Here is a 22,210-nt window from a genome sequence, read left to right as displayed (position 1 = left end):
CAGTAAAATAAATGAGCACACTTCAGACTTCCAATGTGATAAATAAACAAGGAGAATTTATAGTTCCCTATCTATCACTCACTTGATGTTGTGTCAATGTAGTGACACTAGGGGTCACTCTTGGGAGCCCCAAACACCTCTGCTTTTTTGAAAAAAGGCCAATGAGAATTGGCCAGTGGAATTTGCATGCCACTCCCCCGGACATATGGGTATAAAAGGAGCTGGTATGCAACCACTCATTCAGATTTTCTCTTCGGAGGTGAGCAGTTGTATTCAGTGCACTGAATTCAATTCCCTCCAAAGACACACCTCAAAACTGCTGGATTTATGGTGCATTTCAGCAGCTTCTCCCCCTCTGCACCCGTGGAGTGCAGAAAATGCCCCTGGGTGCTTTGGCAGAGCAAAAATAAGAGAGTATATTCTAAAAGAGTAAATTTTAATTCACAAAAAGAGCAGCACACACAGAACGTCTTTTTAAAGATGCCTTTCTGTTTGGGTGTTATTCCTGGTTGCGGTCGTTATCTCTCCGCTTCTGACGGCCACGATTGCTGTCTTACGTGTCTGGGCACTGCCCATGCGGATAGATTGTTCATGGATGAGTCATGTCCTCATTGCGAGAACATGACCATGGCAACACTGCGGTCGCAGCTTGCTTTCGTAAGAACCCCAGCCACCCCATTGGCTCCCCACACCGGTCCTTCTACCTATGGGTTTGAGGCCGCGTCGATTTGGGGACATCAATGGGACCACCTCCGCCGGGTATCCCCCCACGGACCTCCCATTCCCCAGCACGCTTGCTTGCCCTGATCGGGCTCTCGCACGCGACCGCCGGCTCATCTCAGCACGAGTTTGACTTGTCGTTCGGAGCTCGGGAAGAAGATGAGTTATTGAGCACAGCATCGGAGAGCAGGCTCTGACGCAGATGCTTCGGCTGGGTTTCCTCCTTCGGGAACGGTCGCCCAGTCTCACACCGACACGGAAATGACAGATATGCTTTCCCGGGTGGCTGCGAGTGTTGGGCTAGAGTGGAACCTTCCACTCTCCCCTGAACCCTCACGGCTCGATGATTGGTTCCTAGGCTCAGGGTGCCGCCCATGGCCACGCCCCGCCCCAGTCCCTTTCTTTATGGAAGTGCATGAGGAGCTGACAAGATTGTGGGAGGCACCTTTTACTGCCCAGTCCCGGTCTTTCAGCTCCCCCGCTCTCACTACCCTCGATGGTGGAGCAGCCAGGGGGTATTGGGTGATCCCCCAGGTGGATAAGGCGCTTGCGGTGCATTTGTGTCCGCAGAGCGCCGCCACCTGGCGTGGGCACCCGAAGCTCCCGTCCACGGCCTGTAGGTTAATGTTGTCCTGGACGACTGTGGCCTGCAGTGCTGCTGGACAAGCTGCCTCCGCCCTGCATGCCATGGCTCTCCTGCAAGTACACTAAAAGAACTGGTGCTAAAAGAACTGCTCGAGGGTAGTTCTGACCCAGGATTGATGCAGGATTTGCGCTCGGCGACCGACCTCGATCTCCGGGTGATGAAGGTCACGGCGCGGTCTCTCGGGCAGGCGATGTCCACCCTGGTGGTCCAGGAGCGCCACCTTTGGCTCAATTTGGTCAAGATGGGAGAGGCGGACAAGGCACGGTTCCTTGACGCCCCCATTTCCCAGGTTGGCCTGTTTGGTGATGCCGTCAAGGACTTTGCCCAGCAATTCTCGGCGGTGAAGAAGCAGACGGGGCCTTACAACATATCCTGCCCCGGCGTGGCTTAAGACCCCGCACCCTGTCTGCTCATCGCCAAGGGCGTCTTCCTGCAGCAACAACACCGGCTCCACCGTAGCCCGCCCCCGTGGCCCGCTCTGGTGTGGAGCCCTCCACAGGAAGCAGATACCACCCGTCTCACAACCGGCCGCTAAGAACCCGAGGAAGGCTTCGAAGCCCCCCCGAGACGGGCGACCCAGGGGCGAGGAGACCCGCTTCTCTGGTGCTGGTCGACAGACCACTCCATCCCCTGGTGGAGGGCCGGGAGGAGAATCTTTTGTTGCTGCATGCCCAGGAGGCTGCGGCACCCAAAAGCCTGACAAAAGAATGGTTTCCTCGTCTCCTGGGTCACATGTCCAGTGCGCACGGCCATCCGACCACCGTCCACATCCCATTTTGGCAGGTATGGCTCTCCAGCGGCGGAACCCCCACCCCTGTGTGCCCAGCTTTGGCACAAACACGCCCACATGGGATTGGTTCCGGTGGAATACGGGGATGAGATTCCTCCTCCCCCCTCCTCAGCCAATCTTATGGTGGGCGGTAGAAGCCAGGTAAGTGCTTCAAGGCTCCTGGACTGGCCTGCGGCTGCGTTGGCACATCAACTGCCTAGAATTGTTGGCAGTACTGCTCGCCCTGTGGAGGTTCCGTCGAATCTTCTCGAATCTCACGCTCCTTGCGACAGCCCACGGTGAATTCCCCTGAAAAAGGACCTTCTTTCTCAGGGACAGGGCACCGTTTGGCACCCTCAACCAGACCTCTGGAATCTCCACATCTGGCCCCTGGACGGGACATGGAAGACCTAAGTGGCCTACCACCCGCGGTGGTAGACACTATCACTCAGGCTAGGGCGCCCTCTACAAGGCGCCTGTATGCCTTGAAGTGGCATCTGTTCACTAAGTGGTGTTCTTCCCGACACGAAGATCCCCAGAGATGCGCAGTCAGATCGGTGCTTTCCTTCCTGCAGGAGAGGCTGGAGGGGCGGCTGTCCCTCTCCACCCTGAAGGTGTATGTAGCCACTATTTCGGCTCATCACAATGCAGTAGATGGTAAGTACTTGGGGAAGCACGACTTGATCATCAGGTTCCTGAGAGGCGCTAGGAGGTTGAATCCCTCCAGACCATGCCTCGTCCCCTCGTGGGACCTCTCTGTAGTCCTTTGGGGTCTACAGGGAGCTCCCTTTGAGCCCATGGAGTCAGCTGAGCTTAAGGCACTTTCTTTGAAGACTGCCCTCCTGACTGCGCTCACTTCCATCAAAAGGGTAGGGGACCTGCGGGTGTTCTCTGTCAGCGAATCGTGCCTGGAGTTCAGTCCGGGTTACTCTCACATGATCCTGAGACCCCGATCGGGCTATGTGCCCAAGGGTCCCACGACCCCTTTTAGGGATCAGGTGGTGAACCTGCAAGCGCTGCCCCAGGAGGGGCTGTGTCTGGTGCGAGCATTACGCATCTATTTGGATCACACGCAGAGCTTTAGAAGCTCCGAGCAGCTCTTTATCTGCTTTGGTGGACAGCGGAAAGGAAGCGCTGTCTCCAAACAGAGGATCGCCCACTGGGTCATTGATGCCATCGCGATGGCATATCAGGCTCAGGACATGCCACCCCCTGCGGGGTTACGAGCCCACTCTACCAGGAGTGTGGCGGCCTCCTTGGCCCTGGCCAGTGGCGTCTTTGCAGACATCTGCAGAGCAGGGGGCTGGGCAACACCTTTGCAAGGTTCTACAATCTCCGGGTTGAGCCGGTCTCGTCCCGTGTATTGGCAGGCATGAGCAGGTAAGTTCCGGGATAGCTGGCCTGGTGTACCGCTTGCACATAGCGCCTTTCCCCTCCTTTGAGGTGAAGACGTGTGCTCTTGACTCCCAGTCATGTTCACAGATTGTGATCCCTAGATGATTTTCCTCCTTAGCTCTCTGGCAGTTGAGTTTGCAGAGAAACTCGCTGCCGGCCCAGTACATGCGCTAATGAGCCCCTGTACTGAGGTAGGTGCTCCACATGTGCTGGTTCCCAGAAGGCGACCCCATCTGATATCTTCCACAAAATCGTTTCCCTGTCGGCAAACTGCGTCTTCCTTGGGCAGAGGCCCCTCTGCCCCCGGTCGCCATGCTCTGTAGAAACTCCTCCCCCTTGAGGTAGGACCTACCATGGGACCTTCCCACATGACATACTTCCGACAAGACTCGGTAAGACCATGTGATGTATTCCACTCAAAATACCCCCCCCCTTCTCTTTGGGTGGGGTGTGGTCTCCGCGGTGTCTTCCCCTTGGGAGGGACACCCCCCGACGCAGACACTTATGGCTCCCAGTCGGTTAACAAATTCCACTCCACTTTTGGGGAGAAAAGAGAGGAAAAGAGGCCTCAGCTGGGCTAGCCTGTCCCTATTGTTGGGCAGTCGACTTGTTCCTGTAGGACCGTTCGACGGTCATAAGAGTGTTGGGGGAGGTTACGTGACGGCCTGGTGCGCTGGCTACAAGGCACACAGCGGTCTGCCCATCACACACCGCCAGTTCACGTAACACAGTTCAGATAGTTGTGGCATTTTGTATAGTGACCCCTAGTGTCACTACATCGACACAACGTCGAGTGAGTGACAGATAGGGAACGTCCTGGTTACTTTCGTAACCTCCGTTCCCTTATGGAGGGAACGAGACGTTGTGTCCCTCTTGCCACAATGCTGAACTACCCACTGAAATGGCCGGGACCTGGTCTCGACTCCTCAGCACAAAACCTGAATGAGTGGTTGCATACCAGCTCCTTTTATACTCGTATGTCCGGGGGAGTGGCATGCAAAATCCACTCGCCATTTCTCATTGGCCTTTCTTCAAAAAAGCAGAGGTGTTTGGGGCTCCCAAGAGTGACCCCTAGTGTCACTACATCGACACAACGTCTCGTTCCCTCCATCAGGGAACGGAGGTTGCGAAAGTAACCAGGACCTTATTTCATAACATCTTAAATTTTTTGGGATTTATTAGATTGGACTGCCAAATCTTAAGACATTTTTACTCAAAACTGAATGGAAAAATTCCAAGATGATAACTGGATACCCCTCAATAAGCATGCAATGTAACAAAGTCGTGTAATAGCAATGTAGTATACTACTGTTTGAAACATTTTTCATTGCATAATATGTATCACATACAATAAAAAAAAAAAAAAAAAATAGTAGGCAGTATACAGTGTATATCGCACAGTTTCCGGTAAGTGGTACGTTAATATTTTATTCCGAACATAGCCAGTGACACTTTTAAAGTCTGTACACTAAACAATAACCATACCTGCCAGCTCAATGGGCCATATGTGATACACAAAAAACACGCTAGAAAGTATTGCAGACTCATTTGAATTTGTGTAATTACTAAAATATTGCATTTTTCTCTACATTTAACAGTATATTTTCCCTGTGCATTCTATATTTTTGTAATTCCCTGATTTTTATTCAGGTAAGGCACTCATCACACTCTAAAACACTAACAGCCCTGTTACTTCCCCCTGGAATATTAAACAACAAGCAGATTGTTTAACATTCTGCCTTTGTGCATGTGTTATTGTGTTAGTATCATCAGTGTCAAAGTCTGCCTGTAGGTAATATGTCTCAAGACCTGTTTGTCTGTTGGGAACGAGTTTGACTGGCGAGTGGCCAATTAATGCTTTTCATGCCTGAGCTTGTGCTAAAAAGTCTACTGTATGAAGATGAAGAAAAAAAACCCCCTGCTACTTAAAGACATAACAAAACAAATTTGAGGACAGACTAATAGTTACCAGTGACTCTGACGGTGTAGTTACTAAGCAGCATGCTGCTGTGGGTGTGTCTACAGGAATACACCCCCGAGTCTTCATAGGATACGTTGATGATGCGGAGTACTTTCTGCCCCACCCACGTACGATTGCTAGGATACACTGCGTCGCCGTTTTTCTGCCACACGATAGGGACCAGGAAGTCACGTGGAGTGCAGGAGAGATCCACAGTGTCCCCGACTCCTGCCACATAGTCCTCCAGAAATACCTCCACCTCACTCGATACCCAGTCTAACAGAACGAGAACGAGGGACATACGTTAATGGAGTAAGTTGCAATGTGCAGTGCACAAGTATCATTAACAATAATTAACAATAGTTATTGTTATCATTTGCATATACTGTAGCAGGGAACAGCTCTGTTCCAAAAATAAGTGGGCTACCTTGCTTTCTACTGCCTAGATAGGCGGCTGACAGCAGTTTAACTAAAATAGAAACTTGTAAGTGATTAACCTGGAACACTCTACAAAGTGTGCCTGATTTAGAACACTCTACAAAAAACTGCATGTCTGTGTGTTCCACATGCGAAGTGCACAGGAGATACAACTCACAATTGCTTTTAATAGAGTCTGGGGTTAGCATGTTGCTAAGCTAACGGCAAGATTTTATAATATAAAAATACATAAAACATACATTTTTACATAAAAATACATAGCACACAAAAATACAGGGACAAATGGTCAATTTATCATATTTATTGATCTATTTTTATTGCAACTTTTTTTTTGCAATGAATGAATAACAAGTTATTTATTTTTACTTTACTGCTGGTTCGTCCACCATCTTTAAGGTATTGCTGCCTTAAAGTTTGGCCAAAAGAAGTTGTCATAGAAGTTATTCACTCAGTGTAATTCATTAAATGTTGAGAAGTTGCAATGCAAATAGATCTGCTTATTAGAGAATCTTGCCATTAGTTTAGCAAAAATGCCTACACCAAACTCTAATATCAAAGTTTGCAAGTATTCAGATGTAGCAGGCACTCTATAATTCATATAATGAACTATTTTCTATCAATAATTTGGAACAGCTTTTGTGTCGGGAGCATGCCTATGATGCCTTAAAGTGCTGCCTACCTAGGAAGTGCACTAAGGCCCTGATTTACTAAAGGTTTGCGTGTATAAAAACATATGCAAACATGATTGCACGTGCAAAAAATGTCCAAGCTGATCCACTAACGCAGTCTTACGAGGACTGTGAAATGAATATTTTAAATATTAAATAAATTCGGGGCTGGGTAGCTCAGCGAGTAAAGACGCTGACTACCACCCTTGGAGTCGCAAGTTCGAATCCAGGGCACACTGAGTGACTCCAGCCAGGTATCCTAAGCAACCAAATTGGCCCAGTTACTAGGGAGGGTAGAGTCACATTGGGTAACCTCCTTGTGGTCGCTATAATGTGGTTCTCGCTCTCGGTGGGGCGCGTGGTGAGTTGTGCATGGATGCCGCGGAGAATAGCGTGAAGCCTCCACACGCGCTATCCACGGTAACGCGCTCAACAAGCCATGTGATAAGATGTGCGGATTGACGGTCTCAGACTGAGCAACTGAGATTCGTCCTCCGTCACCCGGACTGAGGCGAGTCACTATGCCACCACGAGGACTTAGAGCGCATTGGGAATTGAGCATTCCAAATTGGGGTGAATATATTATATATATATATATATATATATATATATATATATATATATATATTTTTTTTTTTATTATTATTTTTTTATTTGGTTATTTTAGAACTTGAAACTTCTGATGATCATTCAACTCTTAATTCTAAGATAAAAAATAGCCTACTAATAATTTATGCCCAAAGTATGTCGTATTTCAATGTTTTAAACATTACTTTTAAAAGGCGAAATATCCTAAGTGGCAGTTCTCTCCAGTGCTCGATCGAAGTGGACCGTGTTGGTGGCACCCGATAGACCCACACCGAACAGGTGTGTCTTTCCCCCGCAAAACAAATTTTGAGCGTTGCTTCTCTCTCGTGAAGCCTCCTGTGTCTCCAGAGCACACCTTCACCATGGTCAAGATTTCTGCGGTTTGAAATTCAGATTCCGTTTTAGAATACACCAGTGGTGCAATGTCTTAACGTACATTATGCTGTATTTTTTTTCTTTGTGAATTATGAATTGAAGCAATTTTGTCCTACGCTCTGTAATCGTTCTGATGAATTTGAAGAGAAGAGTGTAATACACAGGTATTCTTTTCAACTGCTCTACACTTTGAATAAATATTGAATAAAAAAATAAATAAAATGGTATCTAGTGAGAGCCATAATGTAGGAGAGCATCAGTGCTTGAAGTGGGAGGGTACTCACCGATACGCAGTACCTGCACTTCTCTAATTCAGTCAACAGAGTACCAGCAGTTTTTCTTGTGTACCACCACTTCTCAGAGTCTCCCGATACGATGTAATTTCTTTCTTTAATGTAAATCAGTGAATCAATGTAAATCAGTCGATGAGGCCCGGCAATCACTTTTATCTGACCTTCCAAATGATTTTGATAAAATCGTGGTAAAAATCCGAGCAATCTCTGCACTCAACACGTGTAAGAGCACATGTTTAAGCTTGTCTGGGCAATTAGTTCAGTTACACTCTTCTCCAGCAACTTTTGGGTGAGCATTTTATCGTGTCTTATTTACACAAATTGTTTAGCTGCTGGGTGCAGTCAAAACTACAAACTTAAAAAAAAAATTAAAAGCTGTTATAGTAGTGATGTCAGCTTATATGCACAACCTTTTTTCACAAAAGGCAAGTCGATGATGAAAACCGAACCTTTAAAGAAAATACACAGACAAATTTGCTTTTTGTTCTCCATTCTTTTCTGTAGTGCTCGTAAAAAGATTATGTAAAGTGTCACTGAACTTGCCCATGCAGAAATCCAGTGTTTTTGCATCTATATACAGATGTATGTTCACAATCCTGAACATCATCAAATCAGTTTGTTCACTGTGTCTAATGATTATTATCTGCACATGTATTTGGCTCCTGTGTGCAAATTCATGTGTGCAGGACAAGGAAAGGCTCATTTCCCCCTCTTTGAATGGTTGGATAAAAAAAAAGGAAAAACAGACATAATGCTCTTTTTTTCAGTTTTAGGCTACATTTATTTTGTGTAAAAAGAGAGATCTACATTAGATTGCCATCGTTCTCTTATGTGGTTTGATATTGTCAAAGATACAGACTTTAGCAGATCTAAATATTCTTCCTCAGTTTTCATAAACAATGACCCTACATTGTATGCTTTTATTTTCAAAGTAAAGTTAATCAAAACCTATTTGTTAGTTGAGAGTGTGAGGTCATAATTTTTCTTCAGCCAGATCAGATAAATTCCAGGAATATACGTCCAGAACTTGAACATTTTAATTATATACCTCTTTTAATGTAATTAAATACTATTTTAATGTAAATAAACACATATTATTGACAGTTTTGTTTTTCATGTTAACATGTTAGTTACAATAAAAGTGTTAGGTAAGATAAATACGGAAAAATGTTGACCCCAGTTCAGTTTATAAAACCCCAAGTTTATTTACTTATTTTTAAATAAACATATGTTGCGAACAAAAACGGCGAATGCGCCTCAGAGTACATTATATTTCCCCAAAAAATCAAGTTTAATACTAACAAGGAGAGTACCTGAACTTTTTCTTCCACTTTAAGCACTGGTGAGCATGCATTTGGTGCAATTATCCCACGCAAAAGTCTCCTTTTGGAGGGTGTGTCTAATATATTTGCACGTGTAGTTATTTGTTTTTCTTTGTAAATCACCCACAACACACCCAAGATGTGCACACACAATTTCATAGATTGCACAAGCAAATTAGTACCTGTTATTTGGGAGCTAAGTAAATCAGGGCCTAAGTTTTGGAACAGAGCCAATGTGTGCTGTACAGATCTATAATTAAAAAAAATCTTTATGCTTCCATTCCAAAGTGAGCTCTAAACACAGAAATGCACACCAGGAAAAATAAACACACAAAAATGTTTACCAGCAACCCGGTGATCACCATGGATTTAATAATAATAAATAACCCACATGACAGAATTTACTTCATTGCTCTATCCTCAAATCCCTTTCTCTATTCTCCTTCACACCCATCAAACTCAGTTTTCTCCCTGTAGCATCTCTTTCATTCTCTCTATTTGAAGTCTGTCTCTCTCTCACAAAGTGACATTCATCTCTACGAAGAGTGCAACAGACTTACAAAAGGTTGATGTATTTGATATATATTGCATTTTTGTATGTGTATGAGGTCAGCAGTGTGTTGGCAGACGGCTTGCAGACAAGACTGAGCTCGAGTGGAATACAGAATCAGGCGTATGAATTATAGATTGCCCGCTACATGTGAGCGCATGAACACACACTGTTAAGTGTGAGCCCAAAAACACCAATCCGTCCGAGGCTGTCTGAAGGCCACATGAAGTGCTAATGCCTCTTTGATCACTTTCATATCACTTCTTGTGAGTTTCACTCTGGACACCATCACATCTGATTCTCCATCCTCCTTTTCTACCTTCATTTCTTAACTTTCATCTAGTCTATTACTCATTTCTCTACCTCTCCACCTCTCTACCACTCAAATCCAGAGGTACTACAGTGCTGACATCAGATGGTTGCTCCTTGAGTGAATAAACTCCTATGTGTGCGTGTATGTGTGTGTGTGTGTGTGTGTGTGTGTGTGTGTCTATTCTAGAACCTATGAAAGAGAGGGAGTGTATGAGATTTTATTTGTGTACGAGTGTTTGGGTAACATATACTTGGCTGAGTGAAAGACACTAATGTGTGGGGGGGAAGGGGATTATAAATAAATATCATAAATGGCTACTGTATGTTTCCATTTTCCTCAGTAGGGCATGTGGAAAATAAAGCCACTGTAAGTGCTGAGATTTTACAGGGATGATATAGAATTTATCAATATATCTTCTCGAGATCATAGTTTAGGTGAGATTTTGTCTTTTATGAACACTTACAACCTTGTCTAGACTCTAATCCCTGAAACATACTTTACATAAGTACATGAACGCAAACACTTATAGCTATGCAAGCTCCATTTCGTGTCATGTCATTGCATTCCAAAATGTGCCGAGACGTAATTCCTAACACAATGCAGGTACATAACACATTCTCAAAATTGCCACAAGGGGTGCTAAAGCGTAAATTGGTGTAAACTGTCTTCTTCTACGGCCAGTTTTCTTTTTTCAAGTTATCTACTGTTGTGGCAGAGCAAAAGTTTTAATTTTTCGGAGCAAGTTAGGTAAGTCGACAAGTTTAAAGCTAGCTACCTAAATAATAACACAAGTGAAGATAATCTGATCACCACCTTAAGTAATGAGGTTTGCTACCACCACAGAAACACAAGAACATTTGCAGTGTATTGTGCAAGTATTTGCATTTTTGTTTGGGTAATTGCGTAGAGAACATTTTTGGTCTAAGCAAGCAACGCAAGAGATTAAGTATTGCTAGAATTAAGTATTGGTCAACCATCCAGGATGTGAACCATTGGTACAGTAAATATCACCAATAGCACAAATATATTCTGCCATTTGTGACCACAGCACTGCCATCATCCAAAGCCTGTAATCATACATTCACTTTATAATCAGCTTCATGTATTTTCATAATCACTGTGGATTCACAGACTATTTTATATTCAGCATGAACACACACACACACACACACATGTAAGTATTGAGGACAGTGTTCCTTTGATCAGGCAGAAAAGATGAAAGGTTTTTTTTTGTGTGTTTCGCCAGAGTTGTGCAGGATAATATTTTAGCTGTGATTTAAAGCTGGCTGCCATGGGCAACATAGCAGATTTACTGGAATACATTTGTCTGCTTTCATAAAATATACAGGTCAACACTGTGTGTATGTGAAAAAAAAAAAAAATCCTGTTGCACTTTATTCTGTGTTGAATACTATTCTGATGCTAGTGAAACTTTGTAATATGGCACTTTTCATACCACTGTCTCCTTAAGATGATTCGCTTTTGTTTTTCCTCTTTTGTAAGTCGCTTTGGATAAAAGCATCTGCCAAATGAATAAATGTAAATGTAAAATGTATGTGTGTGAAAGAGTGTAAGGGTGTTTATAGGAATAGTCAGAACACAGTAGTCATTTTTACATTTAATATAAAAGTGTTTCATGAGTGCCCATCTAAATATGAACTCACATAGTGTGGGTGTGAAATATCTGCAATACTGCTGAGTGTGTGTGAGTTTACTTAGCTATACTCCTGTTCCTGTTGCTGATGGCACACTGCACGAGTCTTTGTAGCTTGCTAGCCTGCTTAGCATTACTTATTCTTATTTTTTATTTTTTTTTTTTCTCCCCTTTTCTCCCCAATTTTGGCATGCCCAGGTCCCAATGTGCTCTAAGTCCTCGTGGTGGCGTAGTGACTCGAATTTCAGTTGCCTTCTTGTCTGAGACAGTCAGTCTGCGTATCTTATCACGTGGCTTGTTGAGCACATTACCACGGAGACCTAGCGTGTGTGGAGGCTTACGCTATTCTCCGCGGCATCCACGTACAACTCACCACGTGCCCTACCGAGAGCAAGAACCACATTATAGCGACCACGAGGAGGTTAACCCAACGTGACTCTACCCACCCTAGCAACCGAGCCAACTGGTTGCTTAGGAAGCCTGACTGGAGTCAATCAGCACGCCCTGGATTCGAACTTGCGACTCCAGGTGTGGTAGTCAGCGTCTTTACTTGCTGAGCTACCCAGGCCCCCACTTATTCTTATTTTTATACATTCATAATTTTATCCTTTGCCATTTTACCGTATGCTTTGGGTTTTCCCGCTTGTGTGTGTGTTATACCGCGCACACCAGTTTTCTCTCTTTTTTCCTTTTCCCGCTTGTCTACATCTTGTGTCTCGACTGCGTGCATTTGTTTTGTCCACTGTGTTTCACCACATTGATCTCAAACCCTCGCCACTCAAGAACAATCATAACAACAACAACAACAAACAACTGCTGTAAGTCATGGCATCTGCTCATATTATTACTTCCTGCATTACGTGCCACATGTTTACTATAGCTTCTTCCATCAGCAGTGAGGGATTCACATGTGATAAATGTAAGGAATTAGTCAGGCTGACGGAGAAGGTTAATGAGCTAGAAGCACGCATCAAAATGCTAGTGGAGGTCAGTGAGAAAGAGAAGCCGATAGATACTGTTTCAGATGTGGGTAGAACAGCGAGCAACACACACACTTTGGTTCCATCTCTAGAGCCTCCGCAACAGGGCGTTTGGGTGATGTCTCGGCGGCAAACTCGCTCAGCAAAGCGACACCACTCTCCCGTTCCTGTTAGGATTTCCAATCGATTCTCCCCACTCAGTGATGCACCCACTGAGAATCATGTTGAAAAAGCCCCAATAATTGGTGATTTTATTTTAAGGAACGTGGAAATAGAGACTCAAGCCAACATTGTTAAATGCATTTCGGGGGCTCGGCATCTGACATCAGATCAAATTTACAAGTGCTGGCTAGCTAAATGTAGATTTTCTAAAATTTTTATTCATGTCATCGCTAATGATGTCCGACTTCACTAGAGATAATGTTAAAGAGGTGTGTGAACTTGCAAAAACAATGTCAGACACTGTAATATGCTCTGGCCCCCTCCCTGCTCGTCGTGGTGATGAGGTATATAGTAGATTAGTGTCACTGAATGGCTGGATGTCTGAGTGGTGTCCAGAGAATAGCATAGGATTTAGACAAATGGAAGAGTTTTTGGGGTAGACCTGATCTGCTAAAGAGAGATGGACTCCATCCCTCCAGGAAGGTGCTGCTCTCCTCTCTAGTAATTTGGCTCATAGTCTTAGTGATAGTATGTGACTAACAGGGGCCCAGGTTAGGAAGAAGACAAACTGGTTAATCCGAACATCTGCTAGCTGCCTTGAGACATCACATAAGTTACATAAACTACAACACACAGGGACTGTATCACCTAGATATCATATAGAGACTGTGTCTGTTTCCCGAACTACCAAACACAAAGAAAATAAAAAATAAAAAATAAAAAAAATAACTGAAGATAAATATCATATAAAGGTAGGGCTACTAAACATTAGATCTCTTTCTACCAAAGAAATAATTGTAAATGAAATTATTACAGATCATAGTTTGGATGCGCTCTGTTTGACTGAAACCTGTCTTAAACCAGATGAATATACTAGTTTAAATGAATCTACTCCCCCATGTTATTGTTATAAACATGAACCTCATCTGAAGGGTCGAGGAGGAGGTGTTGCTACAATTTACAGTGAAGTTTTTGGTGTTACTCAGAGGACAGGATATAAGTCTTTTGAACTAACAATGCTTAATATGACACCGTCAGATAAAAATAAAAAATCTCTGTCGTCTTTTGCCCTTGCTACAGTAAATAGATCACCCAGGCCTTACTCTGGTTTCCTTGGTGAATTTGCTAATTTTCTATCTGATCTAGTAGTTAATGTAGATATGTAGCTTTAATTGTTGGTGACTTCAACATTCACATAGATAATGGAAATGACACATTGGGATTAGCATTTATTGATATTCTCAACTCTCTTGGAGTCAGACAAAATGTGATAGGACCAACTCATTCTGTCATATGGAGTTGATGTTGATACTATAGAAATCCTACCGCAGAGCAATGACATCTCAGATCATTACCTCGTCTCTTGTTTGTTGCTAATGTCACTCAATCTACACCATGCTATCGTTCAGGTAGAACTATTCTTTCAACCACTAAAGATAGCTTCACTAATAATCATCCAGAATTGTCTCACATACTCAGTAAGCTAAAAGGTCTAGAAGAACTTGATGAAATAACGGAAAATATAAATACAGTCTTCTCTAGCACTTTTGATAGTGCTGCCCCCCTTCGATTAAAGAAAACTAAAGAAAAAAGCCTCGCACCGTGGTACAATGATCACACGCACACTCTCAAGAGAGCAGCTTGGAAAATGGAGCTCAAGTGGAAGAATACAAAATTAGTATAAATAGAGGTATTTTGCGGTGCATGGAAGGATAGTGTATATAGCTATATACACTACCAGTCAAAAGTTTTGAAACACTTGACTGAAATGTTTCTCATGATCTTAAAAATCTTTTGATCTGAAGGCGTATGCTTAAATGTTTGAAATTAGTTTTGTATACAAAAATATAATTGTGCCACCATATTAATTTATTTCATTATAAAACTAAAAGTTTATTAAAAAAAAGTTTTTGAAATTGATGACTTGGACCAAATAATAAAGAAAAGCAGCCAATAAGTGCCCAACATAGATGGGAACTCCTTCAATACTGTTTAAAAACATCCCAGGGTGATACCTCAAGAAGTGGGTTGAGAAAATGTCAACAGTACATGTCTGCAAATTCTAGGCAAAGGGTGACTACATTGAAGATGCTAAAATATAAAACAGTTTTGATTTATTTTGGATTTTGTTTAGTCACAACATAATTCCCATAGTTCCATTTGTTATTCCATAGTTTAGATGACTTTACTATTATTCTAAAATGTGAGAAAAAAAATAAAAAATAATAAAGAATAAGTAAGTGTTTCAAAACTTTTGACTGGTAGTGTAGCTATAGACAGACACTAAATGCTGCCAGGTCAGCAAATTCTAGAATATAACCACAACAATGCTAGCTGTTTACTCAGTACTGTGGCTAAATTTGTTAGGAATAAAGCATTGACTGAACCAGATATTCCGTCGCAGCACAATAGTAATGACTTCATGAATTTCTTTACTGATAAAATTGAAATAATCAGAAATAAAATTGGAACTATGCAATCAACTGTCACAGCACCTCAGAAAACAGTGTCTCATAATTTTTCTCACGAGTAACTTCATAGATTTCATAGATCATGAAGGGCTAATAAAACTTATCAAAAAATCAAAAGCCACAACATGTATGTTAGATCCAATACCAACTAAGCTCTTAAAAGAGGTATTCCCTGTAATCTCAGAACCTCTTCTTAATATTATTAACTCCTCACTATCCTTAGGACATGTCACAATAAACTTTAAAATGGCAGTTATCAAACCGCTCATTAAGAAGCTACAGCTTGATCCTAGAGAACTGGCTAATTACAGACTGATTTCAAATCTGTCATTTATGTTGAAAATACTAGAAAAGTTTGTGTCGTCCCAACTATGTTAATTTCTATAGAGAAATGGTATATATGAACAATTTTAGTCAGGATTTAGGCCCCATCACAGTACAGAGACTGCACTTATCAGAGTCACAAATGACTTGCTCTTAACATCTGATCGTGGCTGCATTTCTCTTCTAGTGCTTTTAGATCTTAGTGTTGCCTTCAACACGATAGATCACAACATTCTCTTGAAAAGGCTGGAGAATTATGTTGGCATTAGTGAACTTGCATTAGCATGGTTTAGGTCCTATTTATCAGACTGCTACCACTTTGTATGTGTAAACAAGGAATTGTCAAATCAAACTAAAGTTAAATATGGAGTGCCACAGGGATCAGTTTTAGGACCTCTGCTTTTCTCCTTATACATGCTTCCCCTGGGAGATATTATCAGGAATCATGGAATAAGTTTCCACTGTTATGCCAACGATACCCAACTTTATATTTTTTCTAAACCCAACGAAAATTCACAATTCTCCAAATTGGGATTCATATCCTGTGGTTACTAGAGCCTACCAGATCCAGCTCTGTTCCTGCTTGGTGTCGGACTCCACTGCTACGTGTCGCTGAGAGATGACGACAAACTACAGCCGGTGCTAACCAGACATCACTTCAGTTTTTTGACTTCAGAGGATGAACTGATGCCAACTCCATCTGTAAGACATTGGATACTTCGTATGCCACTGCCTGAACCTTGGACTTAGGATGGACCCCACTGAACCTCATCGAAATGACCTGAAGGTTGAACTGTGATGCACCTCATCATTTATCTCTGCCTGCATCACCTTTGTCTATTGATGGACTACACTCTTGAAATGGAATACATAGACTATAATTTAATTGCCAACAAAAGCCTTCATCAACCAACTAACAAAGGACAATGCATCTATGTAAACTTCTGCAGTTAATCCAGGATGGACTTCAAAGACATTAGTCATTAATCTTAAAGCTCATAAAAATAAAAAATAAAAAATAAAAAATATTTTTATTTTTAAAACACTGGACCTTAACGCTTACTTAATTTTCACATTTTAAATGACTTGCACTGCAAACAAATAACTAATATTGGCATTATATTCATGTTGTTTAGCCAAAGGGGAACTGGCCCCCACAGTGAGCCTGCTTTCTACCAAGGTTATTTTTCTCCATTAACCAACATCTTATGGAGTTTTGTGTTCCTTGCCACAGTCACCTTCAGCTTGCTCACAGGGGTTCTAAATACAATTATTATTTAATTTCTATACATATTTTACAGTCATATTTAATTAAACTACACAATGATCACTGTAAGACATTATAGATATTACAGTTTAATTTGTATTTATTTATTTATTTTTTTGTAAAGCTGATTTAAAACGATGTGTGTTGTGAAAAGCGCTATACAAATAAAAATGACTTTACTATACTAGAGGTTAGCTAAATTTGACAAAATAAATCTATTGAGGGGTACATTTATTGTCAGAGATGTCTCATAGCAACCAAACTGATATGCGACGCTGCAATGCTATTGTTACAATAATCAAAAGAGAGTGTAATTAACCGTGTTTTGAACACCTGTCTCAGCAAAACATTTTCTAAACACGCATTCAATTTTAAGGGAATTTAGAAAGTTTATTCGCACATCAAGCGTTTTCCATTCAGGATTTCTTGTGCACAATTTCAAAATGCACATAAAAATTGTAGGATGGAAACCCACCTATAGCTGCCAACATGTGAGAAATGTGTATATGAATAACAGGCTCTAGTTCCACTTGTTTTGTGTGTTGCAACAAAGTGACAGGTTAAAATAAGATAATGAGGACACAGAGCAGACACATACACACACACACACACACACACACACACACACACACACACACAGAGAGAGAGAGAGAGAGAGAGAGAGAGAGAGAGAGAGAGAGAGAGAGAGAGAGAGTTGAAAACACAGGTAGGTGACATATTGTAACACAGTGTAATCAATACATGCAGCTTATTTATAGCAAGCAATTAGTCTGCACTTCTATCTACTCATAGTGCTCACACCCTGCAAACGCGCAACACACACACCAACCAAAGCTTTGCCAGTCTGCTCTTTTCCCGTTTCCCGCTGCTTTCAGTCTTTTGGCATGACACACTCAGTCAACAACCCCTACTGTCACCTGACCTTCAGATTGTAGGCCTATACAACACACACATTCTCACTCACACACACACACACACACTCTTTCACTCTACATTCTCCAATAACTATCTCCCTAATGTTGCGTTGAAGGCGTGTGTGTATACCACTCTTGAAACATACTCTATGCATGTACAGTAGGTCAAAGTACGTTTCTAACTTTGCAAGCTCTTTCACGCAATTCATAACATTGCATAACTTTGCAAGCCACATTATATTAGAAATCTTCTTGTACAGTCAGTTTTCTTTTTCAGGTCAGCTTCTGTCATGGTGGAGCAACAGCTTGAACCGAATCTTGCTGAGCAAGTTAATTCTGAATTCCTCCTCAGAATGAGAGTGGCTGGAGTGAGGGAAAGACAGGATCAGTGATTAGGATTAAGACAGAAGAAGAGGTGGGCAGAGAGGGGTTTGCAACTTGTTACCTCTTTTATTCTATCCTGTTGAAGTGTGTGTGTGTGTGTGTGTGTGTGTGTGTGTGTGTGAGAGAGAGAGAGAGAGTGTATATGATGGCATACCCCTGAGGAAAGTTTAAGAAAGCTGCTGCATCCAAAAAGCCTTGTCTACACACACAAACCCTCCTGCCTCACTGCACTAATTAGTAACGGAAGCTAGATGCTCAGAATATTCAGGCCCCGTCCAGTGTCCGAGCCAAACTCTTTCAGCACACACATACTCTCTCACACATACATATACACACCTTGTCTTATCTCTGTGCTAAAAAAAAATATTCAAAGGTTTTCAAACACATACACATATCTGCATACTAAAAGACACAGACAGACATAAACACACACACACATACACACACACTGAAACAAACAAACAGGTTGCAATCAGGGACTGGACCATCTTAATTGTCATTCCATAGACGAACTGGCCTAGTTTCTAATCCTACACACTGTACAGAACGCACACTGAAGCGCCTTGTAAATGAATTCAACACATGCTCTAAATCTAAAGAAACACCTGCAAATTACTGGATATTTCACAAGCATAACAAAAGTTTTTATTCAAGTCATTTTGTTCTCTAAGTTAATTTTCTCAGGACGTGGGGTAAAAAATAAATAAAAATAAAAAATAAGAATAAATAACACGACAAAAGATTGCATGATGATAATGGTCATTATTTTAATAGCATGATCATTAGAACATGATGGAGTGTCTCCTGGAAATTAATTCCTGTTCTAGACTTAAATTTTACAACACAATTTTACAATTCGTACCCTCTAATAATAAAAAAAAAATAGTTGTTGATCCATGTTCTTCAAGGACAGATTTGTGACTTTTACAATTAACTTGCCTCAAAAGTTATATTTGTTTACATCCTATTTACTTTGAGTAATTTAGAACAAGACAACTTAGGGGCCATTTACACTGGATGCATTTTTGATAGACGAATGTCTTGACTTGTGCAGGAGTGCTGTGTTGTTTAGATGCCATGTCAAGTTAAAAAGAACTTTAACTGTCAAAAACATGTGTTGAGACACTGGTTTTTCTGTTTTTATGCTGTATTTAGCTTCAGGGGCGGACTGACCATAGGGAGAACCGGACTTTTCCCGGTGGGTTGGCCATGAAACAGGGCCGAACGGGCAGCGATAAGCTGAAACAGGCCACAAAATGGCACCGCGATATGCCAAAGGGGGCTGCGATATGCAGAAATGTACAGGGAAATCCATGCACTGACCCCAGCTCAACAACTTTTGGGCTGGTTTTAATTTCAAATCCAGGGCCGATTTCTCTTCCCAGTCCACCACTGTTTAGCTTTTATTCCGGATTTGGTGTGAATGGTTCCTTTACCTCTTATACTCAGCGGAAAGGGGGCGCTACATCACGAAAAAAGTTTACGCTTAAAATGTTAAAGTCTCTGTATACATAAGTCAGGCATGAGGTATCATTGTAAAGCTTAGAATCTGAACCTTTCAGAGATGACCATCACTTCTGCATTTATGTTACTTAAAATAACAAAATAAGGCCTCAAAACATTCGTGTTGAAAATGACCCCCACCCCAGAGGTAATGGGGTAGAAATATTTGTATAAAAATAGGAGTCCTTCACATAGCACATAAATGGACAAGTCATATTTCAAATGAAAGGAATGTGACTTTACAATAAATTGTGTTGCCCTTATACCACAGTTCGAAAGATTTTCAAAAGAATCACAAAGTGAAATATGATTTCTGTAAGTCATCAAATACAAACATCTCTTTAGGCTTCGATAACTGCTGCTGTTAGCCCCAAATACCTAAAAAAGGTTATATCTGCTTTTACCTTCGGAAGTTCTCTAAAAAATTAGCCATTGTTTACATGTCTGTGAGCTTGCCTGGCTGAATAATCTAGTGTTATATCTTAGTTGTCCAGAACAAAATATGCCATCCAGAAGGAAAAGCATGCTAAACAAATCATCAGAAAATATGTTTTGGACTACTGATGATAAAATCGCAAAGGGAGGATCTCAGCTTTCAAATTACTTCTAGAATGTGCTTCTAGTCCACTCAGAGGCTAAGATATTCAATGAAACAACAAAGGTGGTGCTTGAACTGAAAATCAGACTGAATGTCTATGGATGAGCACATATTTGAGGGCTAAAATGCATTAGAGTGCCACCTATATTTCAGATCTGTATATTGTGATGGAATGTGATTGTCATGGTTTTATGTGTTTTTGTTCATGTCTTTTATTTTGGTAAAATAGTTCCATGCCATGTTTGTTCCTGTTTCATTGTCATGTGATCTTGTCATGTGTCTTCCCATGTTCTTGTGTCTTGTCCCCATTGGTTCATTGTTTCATTAGCTTGTTAGCAGTCTCGTAATCTTGTTTAGAGTTCTGTGTGTTCATTGGTTATCATTGTCATGTGTTCTCCCTAGTTCAAGTATTTAGCCCTCATGTTTGCCATTGTCCATTGTCGAGTATTGTGAATGTATCGTTGTTGGTGTGCAGCGTTCCATGTCAAGTTTATAGTCAAGCCAATGTCACGTCAAGTTTAGTCAAGTAGTTCATGTTTATGTTTGTTCTCATGTTTGGATTCATGTTTGGGATATTCATCATGTAAACAAACTGCACTTGAGTTTAAGGTTAATCCCCATTCAAAAAACAAGAAAATGTGGTCATATTTGCAAAGAAGCATTTAAAAATATTTTCCTATGGACATTTTCAAAGAAAATGTCTATTTTTCTGATTTATAAATTAGTTGTCGACTGATATGGGTTTTCAGTGGTGATGTCGATACCAATATCTTGACAGCAGGGCTGCCAACTGCTGATATGACGGCGATATATACAGTACATAATACAATTTAAAGAACGCAAATGAGAAGCACATATATTGCCGGAGTTAAACACTTATTTTACATCATATTTACTCAAAATTCAATAAAATAATATTTGAAACAGGAAATGTTTATTATCCATTGACTAAGCTGTTGGTAGATTTTGGAGCTGACACAAGGGGAATTAACTACTTTTAATCAGCCAAATCAGCATTGTTATTGGCCAACACAATCTCAAAATAGCCAATTATCAGCTGATTAGCTAAATATCGTTCACTACTCTAACTTGTTGTAGTTCACAATTTGTGGTGTCAGACATCTGCCAAATAAGTCTAAACTGTCTGAACAAAGAAGAAAAATGACATTGACTGACAGAATAACAAGTGATCTGAGTGAGACGTTACTCTTTCAACTCTGTGACCTTAAATTGCCCTCCAGGAAAACACAACCGATCAAACAAACACACACACACACACACACAAACACGTCACCTCTCCATAGACCCTGCCCTTCCGCCCTCATCCCCTCTGTCTTTTAGTCTGTACAGAAATGGGAAATTTAGCATTATCAGATAGAACAGAGACAGAGAGAGAGAGAGAGAGAGAGATATGGGGTATTACTGAGCAGGAAAATTACTAATCCTCTGCCTTGCTTCCTTCCAGCCAATGATACCCAGAAGCAACTGGCAACAGCTGCTCAGAAATATCCCCAATTAAACACACACACACACACACACACACACACACACACACACACACACGCGATCCAAGTGTATCAACATGCAAAAGCAATACCATTTATAACTTAAATTTATAAACAAAAACAGATCCCCCTAAACATCTGACACACTGTTTAGTCTATCACACAGTATAAGTATCTAAAAATTGAAACCAAAAAATTATTACGTCTCGCTGTCCCTGTGTAACATTATAACAGTTTATAAAGTTCTCACGCAGCTAAACAAAGCAAACACTTGCTCACTTTCAGTTACAAACTGATCAGTGTGTGGTATAAGCTTCATTACACTGCTTTATTAATTTATTAATGCTTTATTAACTATTCATAAGCATCCCAGGGAAAAAAGCAGCAGTCAAAAAGGAAATGGTGATCCTA

The 22,210-nt window shown here is 41.6% G+C and overlaps 1 protein-coding gene across 7 annotated transcripts in view; it reads right to left on the bottom strand.

Annotated features, from left to right (window-relative positions):
* LOC127414110 (fibroblast growth factor receptor 3-like) overlaps window positions 1–22,210 on the bottom strand; it is a 111,405-nt gene that overhangs the window by 35,163 nt on the left and 54,032 nt on the right. For 5 of the 7 annotated variants that reach the window (XM_051651869.1, XM_051651866.1, XM_051651865.1 and 2 more), the window contains exon 3: window positions 5,500–5,766. The exons of the other annotated variants lie outside the window; for them this stretch is intronic. In XM_051651869.1, the coding sequence (XP_051507829.1) occupies window positions 5,500–5,766 (267 nt within the window). The remainder of the gene's footprint in view (window positions 1–5,499; window positions 5,767–22,210) is intronic. 7 annotated transcript variants of the gene reach the window in all.

This window comes from Myxocyprinus asiaticus, chromosome 23, assembly GCF_019703515.2.
Source record: "Myxocyprinus asiaticus isolate MX2 ecotype Aquarium Trade chromosome 23, UBuf_Myxa_2, whole genome shotgun sequence".
NCBI lineage: Eukaryota > Metazoa > Chordata > Actinopteri > Cypriniformes > Catostomidae > Myxocyprinus > Myxocyprinus asiaticus.
This window is presented reverse-complemented; position numbering and strand designations above follow the sequence as displayed.